The 21851-nt window shown below is 44.2% G+C and overlaps 1 protein-coding gene and 2 long non-coding RNA genes across 6 annotated transcripts in view; 2 read left to right on the top strand and 1 right to left on the bottom strand.

Annotated features, from left to right (window-relative positions):
* The first annotated feature begins 5277 nt into the window (after positions 1-5277).
* LOC142468363 (uncharacterized) lies at positions 5278-15267 on the top strand. The gene is made up of 4 exons (XR_012788643.1): positions 5278-5402; positions 12724-12795; positions 13929-14016; positions 15182-15267. It is a non-coding gene; the product is annotated as an uncharacterized LOC142468363 (long non-coding RNA).
* Positions 15008-20843, bottom strand: LOC142468362 (uncharacterized). Of its 2 annotated transcripts, XR_012788642.1 has the most exons (4): positions 20083-20843; positions 18631-19560; positions 15858-15996; positions 15008-15086 (listed from the first exon to the last, which is right to left on the bottom strand). It is a non-coding gene; the product is annotated as an uncharacterized LOC142468362 (long non-coding RNA). The 2 variants fall into 2 exon arrangements; XR_012788641.1 differs by lacking the exon at positions 15008-15086 and having other exon boundaries at positions 15492-15996.
* The window catches only part of CACNA2D3 (calcium voltage-gated channel auxiliary subunit alpha2delta 3), a 597478-nt gene continuing 594145 nt past the window's right edge, over positions 18519-21851 (top strand). For 2 of the 3 annotated variants that reach the window (XM_075574868.1, XM_075574867.1), the window contains exons 1-2: positions 18522-19693; positions 20269-20350. In XM_075574868.1, coding sequence (XP_075430983.1) covers positions 19452-19693; positions 20269-20350 — 324 coding nt within the window. In that variant the 5' untranslated portion in view covers positions 18522-19451. Of the gene's footprint in view, positions 19694-20268; positions 20351-21851 lie in introns of all 3 variants that reach the window. The other variant, XM_075574869.1, reaches the window with a different exon arrangement.

Raw genomic sequence — 21851 nt, 5'->3', positions numbered from 1 at the left:
CAAAAGCCACAGGCTGCCACAGACCTGTGGGAAAAATCACTAACTTGAGTGAGTTGATCTCCTTTGGAAAGGATCTCCTTTGGAAAGGATCTCATGTCATGTGATCCAGCCGCGTAACTCTCCAAGATTTCAAGCTGAGTTTATTTAATGAAAGAATATTATCTGGATTACCCAAATCTCTTTGAGCGCACGTTAGGTAAAGAACTACATGTATCCATGAGTGAAACTGTAAATGGGGATAATTTTCTGGCCTTTAAAGACCTTAGCGGGACGGTGCTCCTCTTTCTTCTGACCTGGCGCATTATACAATTAACGTACATTTGATTTTGCTGGAGATTATAATGTTGGCGAGGGCATTGTGAGCTATGTCTGGCTAACTGTTGAACAGCACAGAAGATAATCCCTATAGTGCTTTTTTTAAACAATGTTAGTTTCTATAAAAAATCAGTATCTTATCTGTGTTGTAAATTGCAATAAAGAATAGAAAAACGAGAGAATGTATCTGTATGCATAGCATGTCAAAAGAACTGGCACAGCTACAGGGTAACCTAAATGCAAAATCAAATGATGCAGCATTAGAGAATATAGAGGACGTTGGTTAATCTAAAGCATTAAAAACACATTACCCCATCATAAAGCTTCACGTTTCCTGATTAAATACTGGAAGCAGTGTCTTCTCTACTTCGCATGCTGGAAACTTTACTTTCATATACTTTGATGTACCGTGTACCTGCAGCTCTCTTTGTTTAGGGAGTTTGGTAAAACCAGCCAATCCTATTGGCTGGCCCTGGAAACACCAAGCATGCCGCTCGTTTGCACGCGTGGCCTTCTTGGTGGGACATGGGTGAAGCCACCTCCGCCCTGGGACACCAAGCTCCGGGAGGCCACGCCTTATGTAAGTGTAAGGTTTTATGTCTTCGACTGAGGCACCTGTGCTGAATCAGGGATATCCTGAAAACCTGAGCTGTTGGTGGCCCTTGAGGACTGGAGTTGGCTACCCCTGGGTTAGACTCTCTGGCAGGCTCATGATACATTACAATAAAGAGGGCATTTCTTAGGCCATCATTGTGCTGACATTGGTTTTCAATAATTCCTAGGTCAGCAGATAGATTGGGGCAAAACCAGGTAACATGTAGTTAGAATTGGTTTTAATTCTATCTGCAGCATTTCTAGTACATTTTGAAATCCAGTCGCATCAAAACCTTTCTGTCCATAATGTTTGCTATTAGTCATTTGTGGCACTCATTCTAGCACTTGGTTTATTTTTCAACTATTCCAAACACAGCACATATATAAACAGGTACAAGCAGTCACCTTAAGGGTAAGGGTATAATTCACCTGTCTGCTGATATGTTCAGCATTCAACACTATTTCCAAAATCCGCATCCGTCTCCCCTGCTGAAATCCCTCTCCTGGCTTCCTATCAAATCCCGTATCACACACTCAATTCTCCTCCTCTCTTTTAAAGCTTTACACTCTTCTGCCCCTGATTACATCTCAGCGCTAATTTCTCGCTATGCACCATCCAGACTCTTGCGTTCTGCTCAAGGATGTCTTCTTTCTACCCCTTTTGTATCTAAATCCCTCTCCCGCCTTAAACCTTTCTCTCTGACGGCCCCACACCTCTGGAATGCCCTTCCCTTCAATATCCGACTAGCACCCTCTCTATCCACCTTTAAGACCTAACCTCAAAACACACCTGCTTAAGGAAGCATATGAGTAGCTCCATGGCTGATAATTTACACCTCATACATAAAGCTTGGCCCTTGGCAGACGTACTTACCAGAACGCCCTCCTACTGTCTCTGTACGTTCTTCCTACAAACAAATTAGATTGTAAGCTCTTCGGAGCAGGGACTCCTTTTCCTAAATGTTACTTTTATGTCTGAAGCACTTCTACCCTTTATGTGTTATTTATATTATTTGTTATGTATTGATTGTCACGTGTACTACCGCTGTGAAGCGCTATGTACATTAATGGCGCTATATAAATAAAGACATACATACAAGATAAAAAGTAGCATAGTTTACAATGATTGGAAATACATGAAGATTTATGAAAACAATATTAAATGAGACTAACAGCAAGCAACCTCGATAAACTCTTCCTTTGAGGTTATGTTATTGTAGCCAGGGTCCCTCTTGTCCCCCTGTCTGCAGGTTTCTTTCCCCCTTGCGTGTGTGCTGCTGCGGGGGCGAGCGCGTTCCCGGGGGCTCCCGGTGGCAGCTGCGGCAGGACGCCGCCCTGTTTAATGTGTTCGCGCATGTGCGGAGGCTTGCGCATAAGCAGAGCAATCGCGGCGGCCATGTTGAGGTTGGCGCGGGAGTTCGCGCCTGTGCCGTGCAATGCACAGAGGTTGGCAAGCATAGAGGTGGCCATTACATGTGTGCAAGAGCTCTTGGAAGTTGCGCATGCTCAGTTAAGAGTAGCGGCGGCCATTACAGCTTCAGACATGCGCAGTAAAGATCGCGCACGCGGTCCCCATAGGAAAGAGCTGTACCAAGAACTACAATTCCCAGCAGCCTCTGGGGACTGCACTTTCACCCTGGTCACAGGCAGCATTGAAGCCAATAGAGCTGGCAGATTCTCATGCTGCAGAGTTGCAACAATGTTGTGTGCAGACAGGGATTTGTCAGTTGGATCCAGGAAGAGATTGGGGAAGGTAGTGTACACAGAGCAGGGCTCTGCTGTACTAGGCCAGAGAAACCCCAGGCCCCAGGTAGGCCCCACTCCCCACTAGGTTAGTGGGTAAGTTCATAGGGAAGGCCCCATAGGTTAGGGACCCTGCCCTTAGGTGCGTGTGAGGTGCAGCCTTGTCAGTGTCACGGCTGTCAGTGCTGTGAGTGCTGACAAGAAGGCATAGTGTGTGTGCAGCCGTTTGCTGCAGGTACCAAGCAGGTTGCAGTGCTTTGGTAGTAGTGCGTTGCTGCAGGTACAGTTAGTGCAGTGGGTTGCTGCAGGTGCAGGGAGTATTAGTTAGCAGTCAGGACCGGGAAGAGCTAGGGGAACGGATTAGGCCAGTAACCCCCTAGGCCCCAGATAGGTCTTAACTCCCCAGCTTGTGGTGCTACAGGGACAGGCCCTAGGTTAGGGACCCTGTCACAGCAGTACTAGTGTTAGATAGGGACACAGCGGACGCTGCGCTCCCCGTGAGGAGACTTGGGCTCAAGTCTGTAGCCCCTGTGTTAAAGAGACAGAGACTATCTCCAGGGTGAGATCGCCCCTGGCGGGCCCCGTGCGAGGCAACATCGGATCAGACGGGATCACCAAGCGGCAGATCCTTTTCGAAGTTGCTTGCAGGCCCGAGTGCAGGAGCGCTCGGCAGGTATCTTCCTAAGTGCACCAACGTATCCTAACATATCACAACTACACATAGTGGCAGCGCTGACCACGGGACAAAGGGGTTGGGCTGTGGACACAGTGTGGGGATACACGGTGACTGTGGAGTTACCCCCTATGGGGAATGTTATAAGTGTGTGTTATTGCCTGCATATATATATAAAGTGGTTATATACATTCCTGTGTATGTGGTTATTGTATATGTGGGTCCTGTGTAGGCAACCTTCTACATCCCTAGAACCCTACACAGGTGGAGGCGCTGAAACCGAGAACGTTCCTGAGGATTCAACCCAGGCTCTCACTGGCGGAGGCACAGGCCTCCTGTGTGCCTGACAGGTATACTGCACCCACACATACGGTATCTGTGATTGGGATAGAGGGAATACCCGTTACATTAAATAAATATTTTGCTGAAGAAAATGCAGCTTGGTATAGTAGGCTATTTTGGCTGGGAAAATTGTGTCTGCATCAAAATACTCTGTATACACTATGATATAGTTAACATTCTGATGTTAAATGTTATTTTCCAGTGTGGGAAATATGATTGGCTAATGATAAGAGCTTTATTACACTTTTTTTTAAAGCTGCAGTTCAGTCAATATCCTGCATGTGTGTTTTTTTTTAATAAATCAGTTCTGTAGTAAGAAAAAATACTTTTAGCATTTTCTGTTTTTAAAAGAACAACTTTGAAAGACCAATTTTCTTGTATTCTATTTTAACAGCCATTTGCTAAGGCACTGCCCCTTCATGTCCTGTCACAAGCCCTGGCACACCCCTTTGTCAGCCCTGCCCTCCCTCTAGCACATGTCAGTGCAGGAGTGCTCATGAATATTCATGAGCTTCCACTGACAGACAAGCAGAATATAAACAGATCCCTTCACTAATTATGTCACCAAATTTCGACCTATCAATACATGGAGAACGAATTGACCTGCAGCTATACAGTTCTTTAGGTAATTAGAGATTGCCCAAATAAAACTATTGAAGTAAAAAAATAAATAAAAAAAAAAAAAGACTGAACTTTAAATGACATGTAGCTCCCCTGTGGGATTCTGCTCAGTTTAGGGTTAAAAGGGAGGTGAGAGCTAACTTCCAGCAGTGCTCTTATACTGTTACAATGTGGCAGAGTAGTCAGACAGGGGCCTGTTTACTCCTATGTTCTAGAATAGTCACATGTCTAAGTGACTCAGCAGCATATTTTATTCTGCCCAGTGATAGGGAAGGGGAGTAGGATATAAATAAGAGGAACAGAGTGCCCCCCTCTCAGATCTCATGTGAATCCAGAGTCAGCGGGGTCTCAAGTGTACATAGTTACCCAGAGTCAGCGGGGTCTCAAGTGTACATAGTTACCCAGTCAGCGGGGTCTCAAGTGTACATAGTTACCCAGTCAGCGGGGTCTCAAGTGTATATAGTTACCCAGAGTCAGCGGGGTCTTAAGTGTATATAGTTACCCTGTCAGCGGGGTCTCAATGTATATAGTTACCCAGAGTCAGCGGGGTCTCAAGTGTATATAGTTACCCAGAGTCAGCGGGGTCTCAAGTGTATATAGTTACCCAGAGTCAGCGGGGTCTCAAGTGTATATAGTTAATCCTCTGATAGGGTAAGAAACCTTTTCTTTGTTTTCTAAGATAGGGAAAATATTGAGCACCTTGTTATAGGTTTTCAGACCTCTGCTGGGGAATTACATAGGGGGGGAAAGCCATGTCCTGTTGTCAGTGATAGGGTTGAAGGCTCGGGGAAAAGATGGCCCCAGCTCACATATCTCAGCGGTTGAGGAATCGCCTGTTCTGAAGTTAGGGTTGCCAGGTGGACAGGCCGGTAATTCTGGTGCCTGTCCGGTATAAAATCGGAGGTAATTACCATTTTTGCAGCGGCTGGAAGTGCTGGCCTGGTGCTGAGACTGGAGGAGAGGGGGGGGGGGGCATGGACGGGGGCCGGGCACAGTCAGGAGCACTCATGTGCAGCCTGTCCCTGATTGGAGTAACGGACGGCAAATCAGAGGACAGCGGGGGCGGAGCCCACACCCCGGCGGCCAGAGAAGTCTGCGTCCAGCCGGAAATAAGGTAAGAACACAACTTGGGGGGGGTGCAGGGGGGCAGGATGAGCTGTGGTGGTGATGATGGGGGGGGGGTATTTTTAAAATGTATTGGGGAAGTGGAGGTATTTTTTATATGTATTCGAATGGCGCCTGTTCTGTTATTGGACTGTGAATACACTACATAAAAGTCCCTGGCGCCCTTATACTTCTTGCCAGCCTGCCCGGACACCCGCCCCCTGAGAGCCAACATAAAGAACGCCGCTAGCCGCATATTGCACTTCACAGAACACCCAGGAGACGGTAGGACACATTAGTTTGGCCCCTTTTCTGTTGACCGGGGGAAGGGGTGTTACATAGACATGATCAAAAACGTTTCTGTAACTGTTTCACTCAAATATGAATGTAAAGTTAGTGGACTTATTTTGAAACTAAATATTATTATTTTTTTATCTGATCTGAATTTGTTTCGATATTGGCACATTAAGTATTACATATTCCAATGGAAGGCACGTGCAGCCCAGTCAACAGGATCTAGTTGTTCCTGGTCCTTTTTGTCTTGCGTTAGGATGCATTCAGTGGTGCCTCGAGGGGAAGGAGGCACCCAACATGTTATTTTCTAATGTCTTTATGTCAATCGCCTATATTGCTTCACTTCCATTAATACGGGGTTCTCATCTCCAGTCCTCAAGACTCCCCCCCCCCCCCCAACAGGTCAGGTTTTCAGGATATGCCTGCTTCAACACAGGTGGCTCAGTCTAAACTGCAGCCCCTGTGCTGAAGCAGGGATATCCTGAAAACCTGACCTGCTGGTGACCCTTGAGGACTGGAGCTGGCCACCCCTACGGGTATCATAAGTCCATCCTCAAAGAAGAGGACACCAAAGCATGTGCGAGCCATGAACTGATGCACACAGTGAGCAGTGGGAGGGAGGCTTCTCGCTGGGTATAAACAGCATTAGTTTCACCACCTCCACATACTGTAAGAGGTGCTCTGCAGGCATTGTGGGAGGTATATCAGTCCTATCAGTCAGGATAATCAGTAACTGGGCAAGAGAGGGAAGAGGGAATAAAGACAGGGGAGCAAAGAGAGGTGACGGGAATGGAAATAACAGACAAGGTGTGGGGGATAGAAGTAGGGATGGATTTGGGAACAGGGTAGAAGCAGGGATGGATTTGGGAACAGGGTAGAAGCAGGGATGTATTTGGGAACAGGGTAGAAGCAGGGATGGGTTTGGGAACAGGGTAGAAGTAGGGGTGGATTTGGGAACAGGATAGAAGTAGGGATAAATTTGGGAACAGGGTAGAAGCAGGGATAGATTTGGGAACAGGATAGAAGCAGGGATGGGTTTGGGAACAGGGTAGAAGTAGGGGTGGATTTGGGAACAGGATAGAAGCAGGGATAGATTTGGGAACAGGGTAGAAGCAGGGATAGATTTGGGAACAGGGTAGAAGCAGGGATAGATTTGGGAACAGGATAGAAGCAGGGATGGATTTGGGAACAGGATAGAAGCAGGGATAGATTTGGGAACAGGATAGAAGCAGGGATGGATTTGGGAACAGGATAGAAGCAGGGATAGATTTGGGAACGGGATAGAAGCAGGGATAGATTTGGGAACAGGGTAGAAGCAGGGATAGATTTGGGAACAGGGTAGAAGCAGGGATAGATTTGGGAACAGGATAGAAGCAGGGATAGATTTGGGAACAGGATAGAAGCAGGGATGGATTTGGGAACAGGATAGAAGCAGGGATAGATTTGGGAACAGGATTGAAGCAGGGATAGATTTGGGAACAGGATTGAAGCAGGGATAGATTTGGGAACAGGGTAGAAGCAGGGATAGATTTGGGAACAGGGTAGAAGCAGGGATAGATTTGGGAACAGGATAGAAGCAGGGATAGATTTGGGAACAGGGTAGAAGCAGGGATAGATTTGGGAACAGGGTAGAAGCAGGGATAGATTTGGGAACAGGGTAGAAGCAGGGATAGATTTGGGAACAGGATAGAAGCAGGGATGGATTTGAGAACAGGATAGAAGCAGGGATGGATTTGGGAACAGGATAGAAGCAGGGATAGATTTGGGAACAGGGTAGAAGCAGGGATAGATTTGGGAACAGGGTAGAAGCAGGGATAGATTTGGGAACAGGATAGAAGCAGGGATGGATTTGGGAACAGGATGGAAGCAGGGATAGATTTGGGAACAGGGTAGAAGCAGGGATAGATTTGGGAACAAGATAGAAGCAGGGATGGATTTGGGAACAGGATAGAAGCAGGGATGGATTTGGGAACAGGATAGAAGCAGGGATGGATTTGGGAACAGGATAGAAGCAGGGATAGACTTGGGAACAGGGTAGAAGCAGGGATAGATTTGGGAACAAGATAGAAGCAGAGATAGACTTGGGAACAGGGTAGAAGCAGGGATAGATTTGGGAACAGGGTAGAAGCAGGGATAGATTTGGGAACAGGATAGAAGCAGGGATGGGTTTGGGAAAAGGATAGAAGCAGGGATAGATTTGGGAACGGTAGAAGCAGGGATAGATTTGGGACCAGGGTAGAAGCAGGAATGGGTTTGGGAACAGGATAGAAGCAGGGATAGATTTGGGAACAGGGTAGAAGCAGGGATAGATTTGGGAACAGGATAGAAGCAGGGATGGATTTGGGAACAGGATAGAAGCAGGGATGGATTTGGGAACAGGGTAGAAGCAGGGATAGATTTGGGAACAGGGTAGAAGAAGGGATAGATTTGGGAACAGGGTAGAAGAAGGGATAGATTTGGGAACAGGATAGAAGCAGGGATAGATTTGGGAACAGGGTAGAAGCAGGGGTGGATTTGGGAACAGGATAGAAGCAGGGATAGATTTGGGAACAGGGTAGAAGCAGGGATAGATTTGGGAACAGGATAGAAGCAGGGATAGATTTGGGAACGGGATAGAAGCAGGGGTGGATTTGGGAACAGGATAGAAGTAGGGATGGATTTGGGAACAGGGTAGAAGTAGGGGTGGATTTGGGAACGGTAGAAGCAGGGATAGATTTGGGAACAGGATAGAAGCAGGGATAGATTTGGGAACAGGATAGAAGCAGGGATGGATTTGGGAACAGGATAGAAGCAGGGATAGATTTGGGAACAGGATAGAAGCAGGGGTGGATTTGGGAAAAGGATAGAAGCAGGGATAGATTTGGGAACAGGGATAGATGCAGGGATAGATTTGGGAACAGGATAGAAGCAGGGATAGATTTGGGAACGGGATAGAAGCAGGGATAGATTTGGGAACGGTAGAAGCAGGGATAGATTTGGGAACAGGGTAGAAGCAGGGATAGATTTGGGAACAGGATAGAAGTAGGGATAGATTTGGGAACAGGGTAGAAGCAGGGATAGATTTGGGAACAGGATAGAAGCAGGGATAGATTTGGGAACAGGATAGAAGCAGGGATAGATTTGGGAACAGGATAGAAGCAGGGATAGATTTGGGAACAGTGGCTTTGCACAGAAACAGAAAGAGTATCAGCAGGCAGAAAGCACCAAAGTGGCGAAGTGTAGAGAATACGAGGCTGCTGTAGCAATAAGGGGGGCAGGACAGTGAGAATGAGGCGGTGGTGTTGAGAATTACTGAGCGTTAGGTGTAGTAGAGGAAGTGTCCCAGTAGCCAGAGGTGCAGAGCAGGAGGTACAATGAGATTAGAAGACAGGCACAGAAAAAGGCACTATAAGCGCAGCCTAAGGAAATGGGCCGAAGATTCAAACCTTGATATTGATAGAGAGCACTGCTGGGCTCTCACACACGGGCACAAAAAGATACAATATGAGCAGCTACTTTGAGACGATCCAGGACATAAAAATGGCCACAGTACCCCCTAAAAAGGTACAACTGGAGAATTTGTAATGAATTCTACACGGAAGTGGTGTTTGGGCAAATCATTGCAGGACAGTCCGGCACCAAAGAGGTTAAAGAGACAATCCAAGCGGGCGATGTTTTTTAACATAGATTTAAAGCGAGGGGTTTCCGGAGCTGAACCCCATTAATTTCAGCTCCAGGGGCCCCCTACCTCTGGAGATTCTTACCTCCATAGGGGGTGCCAGTAGCCGCTCCGCTAGCAGGGATTACGTAATGGCGGAGCTTCAACGCACCCACGTCCTGCGGACCAATAGGAAGCTGTGATGTCATCAGGTTCAGCTTCCTATTGGCCTACATGACATGGGGCTTTAAATTTTGCAGAGATTACAGCACCCCCTTTGGTGGTCTGGATCTCGGGAAGCAGGGGGTCCCCAGAGCTGAAATTCATGGGGTTCTGTGACAGAGACCCCCTGCTTCAAATTTATGTTAAAAAATTATTTTAAAAAATGCATGAATTTCTCCTTTAAAGACATTAAAGCTGCAGTTCAGTCTTTTTTTTTTTAATTTATTTTTTTACTTCAATAGTTTCATGTGTGCAATCTCTAATTACCTAAAGAACTGTATAGCTGCCGGTCAATTCGTTCTCCATGTATTGATAGGCGAAATTTGGTGACATAATTAGTGAAGGGATCTGTTTATATTCTTCTTGTCTGTCAGTGGAAGCTCATGAATATTCATGAGCAATCCTGCACTGACATGTGCTAGAGGGAGGGCAGGGCTGACAAAGGGGTGTGCCAGGGCTTGTGACAGGACATGAAGGGGCAGTGCCTTAGCAAATGGCTGTTAAAATAGAATACAAGAAAATTGGTCTTTCAAAGTTGTTTTTTTTTAAAACAGAACTGATTTATTAAAAAAAACACACATGCAGGATATTGACTGAACTGCAGCTTTAAATTATTCTAGAAACGTAACGTAGATGTTTTGGGGGTAATAGTACTTTTAAAGCAGCAATTCCCCCGGAAGCCTTTATGAATTTATTTCATATAATGTTAATGTCTACTTAATCTCTGAGCATGTCCTGCTCTTCAAAATAAATAAATCTTTAGCTTCTCAGTTTACCGTGTTAACCTTTAGATGGGCTCCAGGGAGAGCTGCATTTAAACCGCCCAGACACAAGAAGAAAATGGGAACATAATGGCGATCCGTGCTGGCTGCTACTGATGTACAAATACGGTATATGGAACAATTAGAGGGCACTGTCTCCTATTCTCTTTAGGTGGCTTTTGGTTACAGTTTTACTTTTGTGCTTTTGGGAGGAGGGGCCCGGGCTCCGGGGGGGGGGGGGTTATCACAGGATTGGTGAAAAAATGGCAGATGCTTGATAGCACTAAAACCTTTGTCATTGTGTCTGTTACGGATAAAATACACAAGCGGGCCTCGGTCACAAAGCCAGCATCCCGCCCCCAGTGACCTTTATAGAGAGGAAGAAAATTGACTCTTGTGAATTGAATTAGGCTCCTAATGTATTGTGAAGGCGGCGGTCGCGTTAAGGCCTCAATCCCACTTAGCAAGATATATTAGAATGCAATACAACGAAAGCATTCCCATTAACGGGTCGTCCCTACACCGTCCAACGTGTGTTCTATCATCTGGTGCAGGGGCGGCCAACTCCAGTCCTAAAGGGCCACCAAGAGGCCAGGGTTCCAGGATATCCCTGCTTCAGCACAGCTGGCTCAATCAGTGGCTCAGTCATTGACTGGCCAACTCCACTCCTCAAGGGCCACCAACAGATCAGAGCTTACGGATATCCATGCCTCAGCACAGGTGGCTCAATCAGTGGTTCAGTCTTCGACTCAGCCACTGATTGAGCCAGCTGTGCTGAAGCAGGGATATCCTTAAAACTTGACCAGTTGATGTCCCTTGAGGACTAGAGTTGGCCACCCCTGGTCTAATCCAAGCACACATTGTGGACACATCGTCTTGTGAAGCTGCTAGTCCCCATCTCAGTCATTGACTGAGCCACTGATTGAGCCACCTGTGCTGAAGCAGGGATATCCTGAAAACCTGACCTGTTGGCCCTTGTGGACGGGAGTTGGCCTCCCCTGATCTGCTGTCTGATCTGCAGGTTCAGGAGTTTCACTCGGAACTGCATAATGATAGATACAAAGGACCATGTAATGTGCAACATTGTTTCATTTCAATAATGCTAGCCTGTGAAACAATGGTATGGTGATGGGGGGGGAATGTTACCGCAGACCCTTCCGGCCGCACCGACTCAGCAGGTACTGTACCCGTTTACAGAAAGAGAATAATGGAACCGGGTGCGTCTATTGAAATATAGTATAACTGTGTCACGTGACCAAATAGTGATTACACCAAAAATATAGTGAAATCCTTAAATATAAATGCCTCAAATATAATAAATGTGAAAAAAATAAAAACCGTTCAGCACCAGTGAATTTCTTATATAAATAGTGCAGTGGTATAAAGTGAGGTACAAAGAAGGTGAATTTAGCAGCACTGCACCCTTGTGATGGACTGTCCAATGGTCCCAAAAGTCGTATGTCGTCTTCTAGGTAAGGGGAGCGCTGATGAGTCTTGTGATGGTGTATGTAAAAATGAAAAAATAGAAATACAGATAATAGTGTGACTTGTAATAAAGTGTTTCTAAATCCAAAGATAAATGTGTCGGTCTCACTCACAGACTTCTTCTAATACAGATAGGCAAATCAGAGATCCATCTCTCTCTGATGGGAGCCCTTGTATGAACCCTCAGGGATGGAAGTCTTTAGGTGGGTTTCTATGGGCAGTTCTATATAGGTGGTTTTTCTATAAGGTGGATCCTTATAAGTTTCTCCCAAAGAATTAAGAAGAGCTCGCTCGCAATAGTGTAATAAAATTAGGGTACAGGGCACATTCTAACATATATAAATAATGCACTCACATTTTGCAATAAAGAAATGTTCGTAGGAGAGAATCGCAGATCACTGGATGTTTGTGGCCGGTCACTCTGCTGCCTCGTCCGCTTCCGCGTATGTCACACGTACGTCGCATCCTGTGGCGGCTCTACCGAGGGCGGAAGCAGTTTCTCTGGCTGTTCGGCTCCAACAGTCTGCCAGCACCTTCCAGTACACGATCACCAGTGGCTCTCCAAAACAGCTGACTCAACGCGTTTCACTATGGCTTTGCCAGGAACCAATGAACACACATACACACACATACACACACATACACATACCGAAGCAGGGACTGACTGAGCTACCTGTGCTGAAGCTCAGAGATCCTGAAAACCTGACTCGTTTGGGGGGGGGGGGAGAGTTTGAGGAGTAGAGTTGAACCCCCCTGCTGCTGTAAGGTATGTTATGGCTTAGCACCACTTAGTATAAAAGGTTCTATATATCCAGCCTTTTAAAATAAAAAACAAAAAATGCCTGCAAGAAGCGGAGCACTTTTACTTCTAGTTAATTTGCACTTTACTGAATGACTCAAATCGGATTTCCTCCCATTTCATTGCATGTCAGAGGTGCAACGCCGGGACCAGAGGATTACAGTACGTGTGGGTGAGGGCGCGTGGAGAGGAACAGTTGGATAAGGTATAAAACAGCCGTTCCGATGATTTCGATCTGCATGGATTCAGTGAGGGTGACACAAAGTACCCAGCTTGCCGAATATCTGCAACCTTCTAAAAGAAGCAATGTACACTTTGCAAAGGGAATAACAAAACATCTGTACATCTTTAGTCTATTATTTTCTATATGAGCATAAACAGATTAAGTCAATACAAGATTGTCATTTCCTGCCACATACACAACGTAAATAGCAACATTAATGATCAAAGATACACTGATAATATAACACATTAAAAAAGGGGTGCTCCACTCCAGTCCTCAAGCCCCCCCCCCCCCAACAGGTCATCCCAGCTTCAGCACAGGTGACTCAATCAGAGGCTCAGTCAAAGATTGAGGCACTGAGTGAGCCACCAAGCTGAAGCAGGGATTTATTGAGCTACCTGTGCTGAAGATAGGATATCCTTAAAACATGACCTGTTGGGGGGTCTTCAGGACTGGAGTTAAGCTCCCCTGCGTTAAATCATGCTCCTGAGTCCATACAGAACGGCAAAGCAAATAATAAAGGCTCTTTGTGGACACGTGTTTACATTACAGGACTTCTACAAGTCCCGTCCGAAAAAAGGACCTCTATATTCTTCAACGCCCACATCCAAGAATAGTTACCTGACTGGTCCCGTCACTAAACAAATAAGATAAACTAATTATATTTGTAGGTTAGAAATAACGGCTGAGAGCCCTTAAAACGTCGATTTGTGTAAAACCATTGATCAGATTTTCAATCATTCTTATTGCCATATTAAATACAAATGTTATGCGTGGACAGTCACTGTTTCTCGTAGGCATGTTCCTGATTATAATAATTTCATTCAAAAAGGATAAACACTGTGCATACCAGTGAAATACATGGCGACACGATACAATAGTATTAGAGAACAGTATGGTTACAATGGCACATTCAAGGAGTATGTTCACTATATTTTGAATCTCTTATTAAAATTGACAAGTTGCCACAAATAAGAATCCGGAAGCATTGTGGCCAGTTGCAATTTACACTCCTAAACATTTTAATCCCATTTGTGGAGTTGGGCTTTTGAGGCAGACCTTTCCTGATAAAGTCAGGATCCTGACATTCTCCTGTTGGCTATTCCATGTTGCAGAAGAGGGGCAGGTGCATTGATGGAGCATATCGTCAGTCAAAGTGAAGAGAAACATTTCTGAAAGAGACAGAAGGACAGAGACAGATGGGTATGGGGAGAGTGATATGCTGTTTTGTAATCTGCGTTTGTTTAGCCAACGCCTTCAGGGCTGTGTTACTTGTCCTGTGACACTAAAAAAGCTAATTTGTGTTGAAAGTGCACTGCTCCTCTCCCTGAACATAATACTTCAAGATGCAATCCCTGTTTATTTGCAAAAGGACATTTTGAAAACAAGCTAGCGTTGTAAATGGCCTCCGCAAACGAATGGAATGATGAATAAGACACATTTTGCTGTTTGGGAATGGAATGTTCTTTTCTTTGGGGTCTCAATCAGTGTTTACTCACCCGGTCCCTGCCAGAGGAGAGAGGGGCCAGTACTACCTGTGCAAACTCATGCCCAGCACATAGGCATATCACACAAAGGATATCGGAAATCAAATCCCTTCCAAGTCTCAGCTTCCCAGGTTTACAACCGATGTAAACAAATATTTTGAATAAAAACAGAAAGGCCAGCGCAACATACAAAATGACACAACATATAGTGCAATACCTCAGTGCTTATCTGCTCATGAGTAAAGGTCATTTAGTTAAACCCTTTGTCCTAAAGGTTATAAGCCAGCAGCCACTTGACGGCGTGACCAATCTGCAGGTCCTAACACTACCTGGCACAATTCTCATGTACCTCTCTTTTCTGCTGGAGGGAGAAAGACCATACTGGGTCTGTGATTAATATTTCAATATTTCAAATACTTCTAGCTAAAAATGGTGTAATTCACGCAGATTTATCTCCTGGAGCATGTCCCTGCCATTGGTTCATTTTGGCGTCTGGAGAGACCACCCCAATAACTGTTTAACTATTTCTCGTTCATTACACTTGGAGGATTTAAAAAACACAATGTTACAGGAGACGAGTTTCATCAAATAAAATATATTCCTAATAGAAAAAAAAAAGGAAGACTAGGACATACGAAAGGTAACTCAATGTATTTTCTTCTGACAAAATATTTTTTTAATCAATATGTTTATACATACAGTAAAAAGACACCAGCTGCATAGTTCAGCACATCCTTTGTTAACACAGCGATGGCCATTTTCAATAAGTATTTCCTATTAAAACAGCTGAAAAAAGAAAACGCGGTATGGTAAAAAAAGGAATTCATCACAAAATCCATCGAAATACCATTGACATTTTGCTTTCATTGTGTATTTTACAGTGTTTGACTCCTTATGTGCTGAGGGGTCTCTCAAGAGCACTGGAGCGTGCAGAAAAGCAGCAGAAAAGCAGCAGAAATACACTAAGAGCAGGTACAGTATCAATTTCTAGGGTGAACAAATAGAGTTTGGGATACATCTGGTATCTTTCCAATTATCCGGGGGAACCTTAGCAATTGCACTTGCATGTAAATTCTATCCAAGGAAGTAACTGTTTCAATAAAATGTGCACATTACCGACTTTAAACATTCGGTGCTAAGTCTGGAGTTCATCTGTTGGCCGCCAGTTTGGTTACAGTCAGTGAGAATAATGCCGGTATTAGGGTCGCCGACAGTGGGGGAGTGCCGGGACAACGGTTCCAGGGGCCCCGCCCGTCCTATACCGGAAGTCTGCCCCAACTTCTATGATTGGTGTCACAACTGGGCCTCCCCCCGCTTAACAACCATGGGGCTCAGATCAGCAGTCTGTGGTGGGCCCCCCGTAAAAACTGTTGGCAGGCCGGGCTGGTAGCCTTATATCATATTTGTAATGGGATCTGAATGACCGCTTTCAGAGCCAAAATATTGAATGGCACGTTGGGCCATATTTACTAAGACCGCTAGGTCGTAAAAGTCACGTCTTTCTGCACTAGGAGGTGTCTTATGCTATAGCACCCCTAAATAAATGTGGGCCTTTACCTCTAGGGTCATGTGACCACAGGTCCTGGCACTCTCTCGCTCTGCTCTGAATGGGAGAGTCCCCCGTGTCCTCTTGGATCACTTCTGCGGTTCTTAGAGATCTGCCGGAGACGTCGTTTCAAGGAATGTCACACTGTCCCTGAGCAGGTTAAGAAGATGTGAAGGACAAATGCAATCAATAGCGCACATTCAGTGGGTTACGTTCGATAGCGATTGTGTGTTAACCTTTACACAAAGGAAAGTGTTAAGTCGTTTTACTCTGCGCACCTCGTTCTTGAGCATAGTAAAAAAAAAAAGACACAATTACTGTAGTTCAGAACACTTTAAAGTGCTTTGAACCATCTCAGTAAAAAAAAAATAGTTTTAGATAAAAGCCCTGGAAAATAACGAGGTGCGCGCTTTCTCTTTTGCCTCTGTAATATTGTGCACTTTATACACTTATGAGAAGTCAAGGGATGAATAATGAAAGTTTTGTGGAGTTTATCCATTCCTTGTTTTTGATCACCGTACATTTCAGCAATAAGACACCACAAGATGCCACAACGACGAAAGGGTACCTGTATTCAAATTATTATATTTTTGGTGCTTGCATTGTTTAACTACAGGTTGGGGGGTACCCACTTTAGCTCATTTAATTGTTTTTTTTCACCACATTACTTTATATAACTGATTTAGCAGACCATCTTTCTCGCTATAGAACGGGTTATTTTAATTGTAAATATCTCAATGACATATAGCAATGAAACGTTCACACACATATGTCACTGTTGATATTATCTGAGGTTCTGACCTTAAATTAATTGCTCAAAGAGTTTGTCCACAATCACCTTCCTGATCACACTAATTAGTTTTAATGTAGACAAGGGGCGGCCAACACAAGTTCTCAAGAGCCACCAACAGGTCAGGCTTTCAGGATATCCCTGCTTCAGCACAGGTGGCTCAATCAGAGGCTCAGCCAAAGACTGCACAACTCCAGTGCTCAAGGGCCGCCAACAGATCCAAGAGTGGCTCAATCGAAGACACTGATTGTGCCACCTGTGCTGAAGCAGTGATATCCTGAAAACCTGACCTGTTTGTGGCCCGTGAGGACTGGAGTTGAGAACCCCTGATGCAGACCAGTGCAAAGGTGGTTCTAAGTGTAACAGTGCATATACTTGCTAACAGAAAATAGTATAAAGATTTTACAGTATAAAGAAAACTAAAGAAACAGAAAATTGAGCCACATTTTTGGGAAGTTTTGGAACAGAACACAAAAATAAAACCACTTTTAAGTGTGTCCGCAGCACTTTGCATCGTAGCTCAATGATCCGTCCGGCAATGGAAGAATTTATTTGAACATCAGTAAATACAAAGCACCCAGCACCCGCTCACTAAGGTCGCACTCGCCAACGCTTCCATCCGTGTTCTTGCAAGAAGATTTTGCTCGCCGGGTAATAAAATATTGAAGGCAGTTAACCCTTCCTTTTTAGACGTTTCTAGTCTGTTTTAATTGATTGTATTCCTGTAGGTCTTACAACACTAATTTCGGGAAGCAGATAGGCAAAACCGTTCGATCTGCAGAATATTGCAGTTGGCCCAGAAATTAATTAAGTATTCACACAGCTCTACGATAATGTCCAGCGTGCAAGAAACATAGGTTCAAATGAGTAAATCAACACAACTAAATATAGATCTCAGCTTCCAGTGGGTGACACGCCATAGAATGTCTGGTATCATACCGCATTCTGGCGCAGGCAATCTATAGATGAGAAGAACGTTCTCTTTAATGTTTTAGGTTTGATACAACATTAGAATAAAGCAAAAGGGCTACATTGTTTATACGTTGTGTGCAAAGAGGCGCGTAATTCATTATACATGGTAAGCCACCCATGCATAACTTTACATTTTGCCTGTAGGTAAACTGCGCACCTGGGGTTAGGAGGTACGAATCGCATTATAGCCACTGCTTGCAAAATATTCATCGTACTCTTCAGCGTTTTTAGGCAATGGAAATATTCAAAAGCCATTGTCTGTATGTACATTATTTAAATAAAAAAAACATTTGTAAGGTTCCTTTGCCCGTTACAATAGTGATTAGTGATTAGTGTGCAATAACCGCGATCCGCGCACAGCGATGAGATACTGGGAAACAAACAAACATTTATTTCGGAAAAAAAGATACGGTTTTCCAATTCCTATATCAAGAGTAATTACACTTGCGGGTATTATGGACGTGCACAAATTAGCATGATTGTCAGACCTCGTAGACTCCAAGCATTAACCATAATATGAAACTTAAATGAATAATAAATTAAGACAACTATAGAAATATTTGCATAAATATTTTGCTTGAAGCACTGTAGGGATTATAACTAGACATGCACATATTGTGCATAGTTAGATCATTTAATGTGCAACATTTAGGTATGACCCTTTATTAAAATATTTGTGACTCGGGGAAGAAATTAGTAATGCAGAGGGGAAATAAGGGTTTGGACTAATACAACTGAAAAAATCTCAAATGTTCCTCAGCTGTTTTATCGAATAGCTTGTGATCTTATGCATACTTTACCAAGGGGATTCCTACACAAACCCAAATTAATATTTTATTCATAGGCTTAAGTCACTTAGTCTGCATTGATTTACTCATGCTGCATTTCCTTTCATTCATAAGCCTTTAAATTCCTGATTCCTCAGATAGCTACTGTAGCTGCAGCAGCAGTGATAGGATGCAAACATGCCTTTATGCACAAGGACAAGCTACATATGACTCAATTAAATGTACGATCCTGACCTAAATCGGCTGACTGTTTGTGCCTCTGGAAAACTGCTGCTTTGTGAAAGACGATCCCAACATGTCATATCGGCAAAGGATCCTATTTTCCTCCTTGTATTTCTTTCTACTTTCTCAGCGTGCTTGCTGTTTCAGCGGCTGAGTTCATTCTCTGTGGCTGATCGCACAACAAAAGCTGTTATGCAGCACAGCGCTGAATGAATTGGGGAGAACTCTTTGATGGGTGTTTAGTGTCCCTTGTGCCAGCCTTCCCCTGAGCCATTGTCAGCACAGCACCCCCAGCAACGGTTCAACGGCCAACCCTCCGAGAAGATTGGAGAGCCACATATCTGCTTCTTCTTCACACTTTGCGCCCCTCTTCGTACTCCTGCACACTTGACTTTCGCTTGGTCCGTCTCCCACAAGTTCTCTCCTTGCCGTTTTGTCAGCACTTTCCCATTGACGCCCGTTCTTGCTTCAGTGAACCAGCACTACATGACTTGATATGGGATAAAGGCTGGAGGTTACCGGGAACAGAAAGGAGACCTCGAGGTAGCTTTCCATTTGTAAAGTGAGCAGTAATTGCAAGAAGACAGCCCGCACGGTTGAAATCAATAGAGTCTGCTTTCTTGCTGCTAAGGGCACTTTGGGCTACCAGTAGGTCACTGAAGTAACTACAGTACACTGCTTACTGCGGAGTTGTAAAGAACTACATGCAAGAGTCTGCAGTAGTGCTAGAAACGCTGGCTGTTTCCAAGGACACAATAGTTTTTAAGTCATTAGAGCTTTCTCCCGATACTCTTCTACAATTATCCCGAGGACCATTCTAGGATGGATGATGAATGAGCAACTGTGATTTCCTCAAGTCTGCTTTTGAAGGGACGCTAGACAAGCTGCACTCTGCTATTGCACTGCTGTGCTTTCATTATACTGTACAAGTCTCTTCAGACACTGAAAGACAAAACATGCCAGGGATTGTGAATACAGTACATGTTTTGGGGGTTTTCTTCTTTCTCTTTTGGATAGCTTGTAATACGACGCTAAAGCAAGTGGTTGGATCGGAGCAGCAGATCCCCTTATCAATGTAAGTGACCGGTAGTTTCGCTGCCATGCGTGCATTCCATGGCTGAATATATGTGCTGAGAACTCGCCTGTTGTGAAGCAACTTTGTAATACTGCAGATGTTTTCAGAAGGCTACAGTATTTATCCTGCTACACGCAGTGACGCAACACAGTGATTATTATTATGTTGTGGAATCATTAGCCGCTATATTTCAGACTTTCCTTTTCTGCCATTACAGGCGTCACGTTTAATATTGTAATTGTTACACACAAATATGTGACGTACGATTGTGGTGGATAGAGCCAAGCTGTAAAGAGCTAGTAATAGAATTACACTGGGGCTAGTGAAAAAGCTGCCGTACAATGTAAAGACAAAGGTATAAGCTATGGTAGATATAGGAGAGGCCTTACCTTGTTTATATGAACTACATGTATAATTGCTTTGGACTTGCCAGTAGCTCCACTGTTGTCTTTTGCTGTGCTGTTAGTTTATGCTTACTGAGCTGTTCGAGGCAAAAAAAAACCTCAGCTGCTTCATTCCACAGCCAAGGCATGATGCTGGCGTATTCTATTCTGTTCTATTTCTTTTCTTCGTAGGGTGAAGCTCTGGGCCTCGGCTTTTGGTGGGGAGATCAAATCCATAGCAGCTAAGTACTCTGGTTCGCAGCTCCTGCAGAAGGTAAGCTTTTTATCTGTTGTAATATTCAGCTTTTGCTGAACGCATTAGAGAACAGATACTGCCAGAGGTCTCTACTCTGAATACCGTGCAATCAGTCTTTATTCTACCGGTCGTTCTAAAAATAACTAGTTAATGAAGCCATTACACTTAATTGTAAAACAGCAGAAATTAACAGACTGCTTAGCTGTGGCGTCCGGAAAACTGTACGTGCTTTGCGGGGACGACGGTGTGTGTATAAGTTGCAATTTCTGGATGGAAACAGCTGGTGGACTGGAAATGGCTAAGTTCATTCCAAGCCGAACGAGCGCTTATTTTCCTATCCCTCCCTGCCGGTGCTGGAGAAATGCAGTTCACAGCACAAGAGACAGGAGGCTGCTCCATTGTTTATCATCTCTGCAGTTCTTGCAATCCCATTATTCCCCAATCATCTTGACCCTGTGCTGGGATGTATTACATCATTACAGATAAGAGGAAATGAATGTGGTTATCTCCCTGCTCAGCTGCACAGCTGGGTAATAACCCCAGAGAAGTAGTGTACAAACTTGAGGAATCTGTCCAAGTGGAAATTATTGCAGGCAGTAACTGGGAGGGCAAAATATTGATTATGAACCTTTTATCAAATGCTGCATCTTTACTCACTTAAAAAACCTACCTCCTATGAGAGCCCCATTTTTATTTTTATTAACTGTGTACAAGGATATGGGAATAATTAATGATGTAGGCTCGTTTTTACTCATTTTATTCTGTGTTTAGAGCCCGGTATGCCGTATATTTTGCTCTCTCGTCATTACAGGCAGTCACAGTGTTATATTGCAGGCCCTTCTGATGCAGAATGAGTTAAAATGATACAGTTACACGAAAGCCACACGTAGTAGGAATGATTGCTGAGTTGCAGTTTACATTTTGTACTTATACTTATATCTTACCCATACTTACATACTTAACTCACATTCCCATTAACCAACAAACAATTCTGCAGGGTCCTTTAGCAAACCATTAATTCTGCATACTGTTTAGCCTTGATGATAAAATAACTGATATCTTTAAGGCATACATGCATTATGTATGCCATGCTGGCTTCTCAAAGTAAAACCCACGATGAAAGAAATGACTTGAGCAGAAGAGAAACAAATCGGTAATTGCTGAAGGTTACACTTTTGTGACGGTTACTGCTGCAGTAATCCAGCGACTGTAACTCTTTTAATCCTCTTACGAAAGTACGATGTGAAGAAACAAAAACGTCCGTTTCCATAACCTTCAGCTAATGTGTACAACACATGAAAAATATGTACTGGATGAAAAATGCATATCGCTGCTGTTCTCTGCACTAAAATATACTGTATTATTGAGAAGGGATCCAGGCCCCATCCTGTAAATGGCTCTGCATTGAAATACACAAGGGGAAGAAAGAAATGATTTCCCCCACAGCTGTTTAAATTACAAAGGGAAAAAAGAAACTATTGATAATCTTCTGCAAATTGCAGCCAATCTGAAGCTGCAC

This window comes from Ascaphus truei, chromosome 17 (genome assembly GCF_040206685.1).
Source record: "Ascaphus truei isolate aAscTru1 chromosome 17, aAscTru1.hap1, whole genome shotgun sequence".
In the NCBI taxonomy this organism is placed as follows: domain Eukaryota; kingdom Metazoa; phylum Chordata; class Amphibia; order Anura; family Ascaphidae; genus Ascaphus; species Ascaphus truei.
The sequence above is the reverse complement of the archived record's forward strand: the minus strand, read 5'-3'. Positions and strand labels throughout refer to the sequence as shown.